General features: G+C 37.4%; 1 protein-coding gene, 1 long non-coding RNA gene and 1 other non-coding gene across 3 annotated transcripts; 2 read left to right on the forward strand and 1 right to left on the reverse strand.

Moving 5' to 3' along the window:
* The first annotated feature begins 256 nt into the window (after positions 1 to 256).
* On the forward strand, positions 257 to 1,975 carry LOC148855525 (uncharacterized). Its single transcript, XR_016113412.1, has 2 exons — positions 257 to 1,468; positions 1,695 to 1,975. It is a non-coding gene; the product is annotated as an uncharacterized LOC148855525 (long non-coding RNA).
* Positions 681 to 779, forward strand: LOC148855526 (small nucleolar RNA Z103). The gene has a single exon (XR_016095156.1). It is a non-coding gene; the product is annotated as a small nucleolar RNA Z103 (small nucleolar RNA).
* Positions 1,976 to 3,531: 1,556 nt separating the features above from the next.
* LOC148855527 (sucrose synthase 7-like) lies at positions 3,532 to 8,850 on the reverse strand. The gene is made up of 16 exons (XM_088982839.1): positions 8,677 to 8,850; positions 8,449 to 8,581; positions 8,211 to 8,365; positions 7,683 to 7,875; positions 7,464 to 7,582; positions 7,110 to 7,326; positions 6,933 to 7,028; positions 6,676 to 6,849; positions 6,452 to 6,568; positions 6,206 to 6,372; positions 5,656 to 5,880; positions 4,830 to 5,396; positions 4,497 to 4,635; positions 4,317 to 4,393; positions 4,076 to 4,099; positions 3,532 to 3,907 (listed from the first exon to the last, which is right to left on the reverse strand). The coding sequence occupies exons 1-16, from the start codon at positions 8,775 to 8,777 to the stop codon at positions 3,628 to 3,630; spliced, it is 2,784 nt and encodes a 927-aa protein (XP_088838965.1). The 5' UTR covers positions 8,778 to 8,850; the 3' UTR covers positions 3,532 to 3,627.
* Between the last annotated feature and the right edge of the window lie 748 nt (positions 8,851 to 9,598).

Here is a 9,598-nt window from a genome sequence, read left to right on the forward strand (position 1 = left end):
ATGGATGGCATAAAGTCACCATACAAGAAGTCATCGTGACAACAAATCAAAGGCTTTGATTAGTTGTTTTGGGCACAGGGCTACGATACTGTCGTAGCAAATGTGTGGGTAGTAGTAATTTAACTAAAACAACTCATTAATCGAATCCGTACACGTGGCCCTCGAACACCACCCCATTGGCCTGTTCTATTACTTTTAGGTTTAAGGTTTTCAATTTAACTCTATAAATAGCAGGCTTTAGCGGAAACACAGCACCACATGCCCATCTTTCGCCTTTTGATTTTGGGGAAGGATTCATTTTTTATGTGTTATTTGTTTTTGCCCTCTCTAGTATATAGGGTTTTCCCTTGGTTTCTTTTTCTTCCTCGTTGTATAGTTTACTAATTTTCGACTCTTCTCGCTTGTTGCGAGGTTTGGGTTTCTACGCTGAAGGGTTTACAAATTTTCCATTCGTCTCGCTTGTTGCGAGTTTAGGGTTGTCTAATTCCATTAGTCTCTATTTCTTCCTCGCCGTAGTTCCATTCCTCTCGCCTGGTTCGAGTTTGGGTGTCGAATGCTGATTACCATGATTCATTCTGTCTCTGATCGGTGGTGTAAGAGCCAACCGTGTTCTCAATTTCTTACACCTTGAGATTCAAATAGCTTTCAAAGCCTTTTGATAGGTAGCGGACTAATGGTGGTTGGAAGTGATGAGCCTTTCCCTAGATGATCGACCCTGATTATACTGAGCTTTAGATTATTTCTCTTCGGAGAAGGTTCAAGCCAGGAATCTGATCCATCCACCTTAGTATTAAATCAAATTCTTTTATTGTTTTCACAGTTTGTTTTGCAGTAGTCGTTATATGATACAAGATTGAACCATCCAAGTGTTTAAGTTGGAGAAACAGAAATAACGAGGCTTTCTACATAGATCGACTCTGATTAAAACTTGTGCTTATTTTGATCTACTATACTATTTGTTTTATGGAGATTCTAAAGCCAAATCTTTTGATTTGATCAACATATATGCATTAGTAGGAGTATTCTTAAATTTGTGATCATACTTTATGAACAGATTTCTTAGAAGGGGAAACAAGCTCTGGGAATGAATATGTAGTAATCATATTAAATTAGTAATGTAGAAGTCTTGAAAGTGATAAAACATACAGAAGGATTCAACAGAAAAATGGATGATATAAAAGATATAGGAAGGATAGAGGTGTAGATTGGGAAGGTTGAAGATAAGAAGGATGGAAGGATCTAAATCGGTAGACAAGCTTTCGGAAGTGCATAGAAGCAAGACTCACTGTCACCAAACACAGCCACTGATCAGCTGCTCTGCTTCAATCTAATTCGAAAGTAGAATTGTCCTACTTTTACGCTCAGACAAACACAGCCTTAAAGCTGTAGGCCATGGTAGAATGGATTCCCCCGATGGATTCCGAAGGAAGCCATAAATCCCACCAAGAATTCACGATTTTTTGTGGAGGTATATCCATAACTTGTTACATTCATGATATGGTGTGGCTGATGAATCTCTGAATCATCTGTTTTTGCATTATAATGTGTATATCTAGACCAGTAAACATGCATGGTGCGAGGGAGGCTTCAATTCAATATAGAGGACTTTTCTCTCATCCGTTGGACTATTCCCATTAGACCTCCTCTGAAAGTGAATATTGATACTGGTATTGAATTGGGTTGTTCTGGTGTAGGGATGGTGATACGAGATTCAGATGGGGCCTTTTGCATTGAAGATTTCATTTTGCCCTGCTCTCGAGTCTGATGATATTCCATTAATAGAAAGTTTGTGGTTTGCTGAGGAGTTGGTTTTCATTCCTTCATCGCAGAAGAAATGCACTTGTTCTGATCAAAGCCTTCATCGCAGAAGAGATGCACTTGTTCTGATCAAAGCTTTGTCGGAGGAAGATGTTGATCTTCCATGATGTAGAGGAATTAAACACTTCTGGGTTGAAATGAATCTGCATTGTTGTTCACTTGTTCGTTTAGAATTAGAGATGTGTGGGTAAGTGGCAAGCCCGCATTGACCCAATAAGAGTCGGGTGACTCGGGTCAGTGTTAATTGGTTTGAATTCGGGTAGAAGCTGCCCTTTACCAAAACTGACCCCATTGACACGTACCATTATTAACATTTGTTAAACTTGCCGTAGCCGAATGGCCGATGTCGAGTGCACGTGTATTATTTGTGGTGCGTATCGGGACAGGTTTGGATATCATATTGGAGGAGAAGAGACTAACACAACAGTGCAACTCGGCTCTATTGATTTTGAGATTGGTGATGGCTTCATAGAAAGTTGGAGTAGCGTGTTTTGTGTTATTAAGGCTTCTTTAAGGAAAAGTCCCAGAATTATGTTTAATGGAGGGCTATATGGTTTCATTGCCTTCAACTTCAAGCCATTATTTGGGTTTCATACTGAACTATCGATATGATTCAATGGCAGTTAGGGCTGTCAACGGGTCCGGTCTGGGTTGGAATCGGCTCGAATCAGATCCGATTCAACATGAAATGTTGTGGACTCATACCCGAAGCTGGATTTGACTGAGTCGGTAATTTTTGAACCCAGAACTGAATCGATCAGTTCTCGGGACAATCTGGTCTAACCTAACAGATTCGATTATAATAAATTAAAATAAACATTTGTGTTTAATATATTCCCATGGCTCCAGTTCCTGGAACTAGAACCAGCCCAATCGCTTTGGGTCCATCGGGTCGGACCTGGCCCATTGACAGCCCTAATGGCAGTCCACTTTGAATCATTACGGCTGTAATTGGGTTGGACTAACCTGCGTCAGAATCTCATCAGATTTGAAGACCGTGCATTCGAATTCAAATCCTAATGGACTCAGATCAGGTTCAATTTTAATTCCTGTTCTAATCTTTTAAAATACCAAAAACAATTAAAACTTAATTACTTTTCAACTGTTATATATAATAAATTAATGTAAAAATAGCATACTGAATTTATTATATATAGTACAACATAGAGAATATATGCTTATAGTTTTAAATATTTATATAAAATTTATGTATTAAAATCAATACATAATTTTAATACAATCAGATCCGTCAAATCCAAACCTGATCTGATTATGAATCGAATATATGTCGTAATATTCAAATCAGATCAGATTATTAATCAGATGTAAATTGTAACATCCAAATCCAGTCCAATTACATAGATGCATCATCCAAACCTGAGATAATGCAAACTATTCCTTAAAGATAGTTCACAAGAGTACAATATGAAAAAATATGAAACTACACCAATCCATAGTGGTAATGTTAAGGCTCAGTTTGGAAGGAGTACAAATACAAATATGTACAGTACAAATACATACAAAATATATAAAATTGAAGGTTTTGTACTCTACAAATTTGTATTTATATTCCTTACAGCACAAATACATACATAATAATATAAAATACATAGTTTTGCACTCTACATATTTGCATTTGTACTCCTTCCAAACTGAGTCTAGGGAAAAATATGAAACTGAAACAGTCCAATTGATCACATAATGAATTTGCTCTTTATTTGAAATAATTCAACACTGTTTATTATAAAATCCAGATCATGACACCCAATAGAACATACATTCGATCTTCATCAGATCATTATATTGTTATTAAGCAAAGACACGGTACAACCTTATTAGAATGTAAAAAATGAAAAGAGAAAGAAAAAGGAGACATTGCCAACGCCAGTTGAGACAAACTTGACTGCTACTTGGGGACCCAAGCTGCCTGGTATCATTCTCTTCATGCTTGGTTTTTGAACTTGGTGACTCAAGATGCTTGTCCTCTGTATCTTTATTGATCTTTGAAAATTCATACACGGTCTCTGAACTTGCTGACCCAAGTTGTTTGATCTCTGTCTCTTTATTATCGATCTCTGTACCTTCATTCCTGCGAAGAATGCTCTTTTGAGTTGAAGCAGGGTAGAATCCAAACACCATTGCGATTCAGGAATTAACCGAATATCCTAGACATAGGTTAAATTGTTCAAATAAGTGATTACCCCATTGAGAGTAGAATGAAGCAATGCAGGGTGAGTTGATTGGGGATCATCATTACCTTTGGAGTCGAGAAGATGAGCGTCTGGTATAGACAAAGCAAGAAACAACCATGTAAATAAAGAGTACAAAATTTTATAAAAGAAACAACATAAGAAGTTCAATATTGAAACTCCATTGAGGTCATTGGTATTTATTTTTTCAGATTAATTTAAAGAAAAGATGAAACAAATAATTAACTATGTGGTTTTATACACACAAGGCTGGTATCCTTTAGTTACTCTATGATGGAGATAACATGCCTTTGTGTTGGCTGGGATTTTGGCTTTGGAGCTGGCTGTTGTTGGGCTTCATCACTTGGTATTGGTACATTCTTTGCCTGCAATTATGTCAACAGACATGAAAACAAACAGTTATTGAAATTTCTTTCTCTCTTTAGTCAGTTATTAATCAGTACCTAAAAGATGAGCAAACCAACTCACCAAGTTTCTAAATTGGAGATTGTGGAACATTTGAAGGTATCTTTGTTTGGCTTGCTTCTGTTCTTTGTTCAACTGTCTCCAGAAGCTGTAGATGGATCCCATGTTCAACACTTTGTTTGCATAAATCTTCCATGTGTAGCTGCAAAAGATCCATCAAAGAATATAGGAAATAAAAAGTATTATGGTAAATAAAAAGTATTAGGCTCTTCTAGTTACCATTATGGTAAAGAATATAGGAAATAAATAGTGTATGTTTATATGCAATTTGTGTTTGTTAATGAGTTTTGGTTTGTGCATTATGGTAAATAAAAAGTATTAGGCTCTTCTAGTTACCATTCATATATGCGTTGGAGACCTGCTGTGGATATCTTGTTCCAGTATTCAACATTCTTCTTGCACTTTTCAAAGAAATCAGCAATCTTATTGCTTGATTCATCTCCATTGTTAGGATCAATGTGGAATCCTGAAACCCCATCAACAATGATTTCTGCTGGGCCTCCTTGATTGGTTGCAAACGTTGGTAGTCCACAATTCATTGCCTCAATCACTGTAAGACCAAATGCTTCATACAAGGCAGGCTGTACAAAAGCTCCCTTTGTATCAGCAATAAAGCGGTACAGTTCTGCATTCCGGGATCGATCAGTCTGAGCTGCTATCCATCGGATCTGACCCTTAAGTTGGTACTTGTCTATCAGGCTGTGCATATTTTTTATTTCATCAATTTCTTCTCTGTCTTTTGATTTGGAAGGGTCAAAGAAGCCGGCCACAACAACTAAATTAACCAAATTCCTCAGCCTTTTATTCTTCCCATACCACTCAGTTAATCCTGTAATGTTCTTCACAGTATCGAGCCTTGCCATTGAGAAGATAATGGGCTTTTTCCTGTCCTCCAGAAACCCACTGTTCCAGGAATGGTTCAGATATTAGAAACTTCATGATAAGGTATCAGTTTTTCCTTTTCTTTTTTTTTTTTACTATATAGTGCACAAATGACAGATTTTAAATTTGCAGTTAGGTTGTGTATGGGTAAGTAGTAAATGCATAAAGTGTTTGTCCCATATCATACTAGACAAGGCATGTCATATTTTGGAACCTCAGTGTTTGCCCCATGTCATTCTGCATTTGTTGGAAATAAATGAACCATAACCAAGAAACTCACATGTGTTCATCATTATCCTCTTTACTGTAGAGTAATTCTTCAATTGCAGGATGAAATGAGGTCAGCCGCTTTTGCTTTTGTGTATAAGGGAAGTACACAGATTGATCAGCCCCAGGGGCAGCAATGTTGAATTTGGGATCAAAAACATTGATGCCTGAGACAATTCGACAGAGCCCCGGTAGTGTAAATGCAGCATGACTTTCATACTGTCCAGGCCTGTCTTTGCTGCAGAGAAAAAAAAATCTGAAGTTAGTTGTTGTAGACAGCATTTCACTTGGAATTAGTTTGGATTTCAACCAGATCTCTTCCAAGTTGGCTCTGAATGCTAAACTTGCAAATAAAGTAATTGTAGATAACAGCACACAATTGTTCCCACAATTTTCCGAACATTTTCAAAAACATATTTACTTAATTTTGTTGGGCTAGCCAATAAAACAGTTCTATTCTTCCTAGCCAAAGTCTATACATTCTCTGTACTCCTGAAAGATTATCAACTAGGTTTTGGACTCTGTAGGAGACTAAAAATAAAAGATGTGGTTTTGTGTCTAACCTTCCTGCAATTTCCTGATATGTGCTTGTGATGATGAAATCAGTAGTATTCATGGAAATGATATCAGCTGTAAACTGACATGAGAAATGATATTTAGCATCGAGTTCTTTCCACTTGATATCTGAGTCTTCATACTTTGTCTTCTCTAGAGCGTGTGCAATGATTCCCTATTTTTGAGACCATCAAATCAGTAATTTTTTAACATAATAATCCAGCAATTTTCCTAAGACTTATAAACTATCAGACCTGAGTTATCCCAAGTTTGCTTGCCATTAGTGATGCGACCAAGTTTCCATCAGTGTAATTCCCAATGATGAGGTCTGGTTTCCCTTCCAAGTGGTCAAGGATCTTGGCAGTGGCATCCTAGAGTTCAAGAAATAGGAAATTTGATAAAAACAATTTTCATTAGAATTTAGCAACAAAAGAAGCTTAATCTAAGGCTGCAGTTTGTAATTCAATGTGGTACTTGCCTGAGTAAACCTCTCAAGGTAGGGGTAAATATCAAAGCGAGAAACCCACTGGCGTAGGATACCTTTTTCTGTTCTGAAAGGGACACGAAGGATGTGGGAGTACTTCGTCTCCAGAATTGGTTCCAACTCCTGGTCGCACTTGGTTCCTCGAGCATCTGGTATTAGTCTTGTAACCTGAATAGGAAGCAATTAGTATAAATACTATTGTACACATGTGCCAATGACTCCAACACGACTCTTTGATGATTTTAACCTACCACAAGAATCTGAGGCTTTACACTCAGGCCTTGCTTCTTAATTCTAAGGAGCAATTCCTCCTCCAAGGCTCTTACTTGATCCAAAATGTAAACCACCTGTATAAAATAGTACATGCCCTAAGTTCATTCAATTGACAATGAATGAAAACTTATTGGTAGTTTTGTCTCAAGTTATACCTGTCCACCGGTATCTGGCAAGCCAAGGACATCAGCTTGGCCAAAGTAGCCATGGGGAGAGAATATTACAACATTGAAAATTGTTGGAAGACTACCAAAGAACTTCTCCATATTTAGTGGGTCTGGTGCTTGAAGGACCTCTGAGAGTGATCTCATTGTCTCTTTTACAGTTTCTGCATTATCACCCCATCCTTTCTCAAAACCCCATTCAGAAAGTCTGAAAGGTACAAAAGTTCAGCATAAGATATAGTATCAAAAAATAGTTCATCATGGGATAAGAAAACCAGGTCTCAAGGCCTACTAATTAATGTTCATAATACTGTATAGGGAACCAATGTGAAAAGTTTAGTATACCTCTGCTCGAAATTCTGATATGGCATGTCTTTGGGATGTGAGGACAGGAACACATCGGCTAAGATCAATGCTGTTTGAAGCTTTTCCACTGTGTTGAGGGTCTCATTGATCATAAGATTCTGCAACATTTGGAATCAGAAGTGGAATTGGTCAAGGACTGCCATATTTTTTTGTGAGAGTTACAATTTTGTTGTTTGTTAGGTTATCTTGTTTGCATACCTCTCCTTGATGATTAAGAGCAATTAAGTAGTCCACTAAAGGCTTTGCACTCTCAGCATGTCCCCTTAGCTTGGATGTCATGAACTTCGAGATGAAGTTTACTCCATTTCCAATTGAAGAAGATAAGCACAACTGAGGCATGGAGAAATCTAGTGCTCCAAAATCCACTTCCAATGCATGTTCATCAGTTGCCCTGTATGTTAAGTGATGTTATTATTTAACCCCTAAAGCTTTTAGCTGGTAAATGACATTGGGTTTTAAAAATTATTAAGTAGCACAGCACTATTAAAAAGATGGTGAAGATATGATATAATTTAGAATAAATTAGTATCTTGAGGTGAAGGTTAGTTACTTCAAATGTTGGGAAACTTGATGAAACCCAAGGTATTCCAGTAAATTGTCTAGACCTGTTTTGGAAAAGTTATTCAAGTGTACAAGGGGTTGGAATGTGTAAAGCTGGAAATCAGTGTCTAGGTGAGGTATGTGGGTGAGTCAATTTCAGAACACTAATCTGCTTAGAAAACTTACCATTTCTCATCAGCCACCACTTCTTTAAATTTCAAGTACTCTGCAGCAGTAATACCATCTACTCCTAAATCTTCAGCATTCACCTTAACAAATTCCCAAAATCCAGGATTGGGCCTTACTGCAAATGCCACGTGTGGTGGAACAACAGCTGCCTCCTGTAGTTTTTAGAAAATTCTTTGGATATAAGTGATCTTCGACCATGGAAGCATGGAAAGAGAACAGAAAGAGAGATTAACACCTGAGTAGAAGCCAGGATGTAACCAAGCAAGCCCTCCAAGACTTTGGCTCTTTCAAGCTTGTCTTCTATTGTCTTCTCCATTTCATTCATTAAATGTTGGCGCTTTATCAACCTTCTTCCCTTGGAGACGTACCTGTTTTTCAGATGTCAATAATTTAGTACCAAAACCTTCTCCTATCAAATATATAATGGGACAAAGGACAATGACACAGGAAAACGTTGACATACGTTGCGAAGCATCGCTTCATATAGTAACGGCTCTGCCTCAACGCCTCAGGCATCCTATCGGCAATGGAATCTGATCGTTTGATAAATGATCCAGAAGCCATTGGACCAGAAAGGAGAAACACAGAAGCTGGAAGGGAAAAGGTCTGAGTTCTGGGAAGTGTTGTAAGACAAAGATGGTTGGACAATCCCAGAACCTGGGCTATTTATAGAGATGGGATTTAGCTTTGATTTGATGGATTTTTAAATTAGATTAAAGTTAACATAGTAGTTTTCTTTTAGTTTCTGCAAATTAGGTGATCAGAATTAAGAGTTTCTAGCTGGCATGGAGCTAGATGGGCAGGGTGAGGGAATAGGAAAGGTATATTCCTTGGTTAGAGGTAAAAAAGGTAGGTTGAAACAAGAAAGGAATTCATCACTGAGAAGAGATCCTTTCTCAACCAGATTGACTCTGTTTCATGCTTTTTCAAAAATTTAGGGAAAGAATTTTGTGAGTGTGAAATCCTCTGAAATGGATTTTATGCTTTGCTTCTTTAGTTTGTGTTCCTGACCGTTAAAAACCGTTATGTTTCTACATTTCTCCCTCCTAGTACCCGCCAAAATGGTAGGTGAGAGTCTAATCGAGAGCCATGGTGTTCGGGTCATCTAAAGTTTAACTCCCACTACACGTCACCCCTGTACACCGAGTTGTTGTTTTTTGCTATATATGAGATAGGAAAACTTGGACCGTTAGATGAATGGAGAATATACAAAGGATGTAATCACTTAAAATGAGGATGAATTCACCAAACCAAGCCATTGGATGGTGAGCTAACTAGTCGACGAGATTTACTTTATCTGCGCTCTGGGCATATATATAATTTTTATTTTATTTATTTTATTTTATTTTTAATATAACTTTTTAATTTCATTTTATTATATCAAT

The sequence above is a fragment of the Nelumbo lutea genome, chromosome 4 (genome assembly GCF_056320005.1).
Source record: "Nelumbo lutea isolate HS-2025 chromosome 4, American lotus-T2T, whole genome shotgun sequence".
Classification (NCBI taxonomy): Eukaryota; Viridiplantae; Streptophyta; class Magnoliopsida; order Proteales; family Nelumbonaceae; genus Nelumbo; species Nelumbo lutea.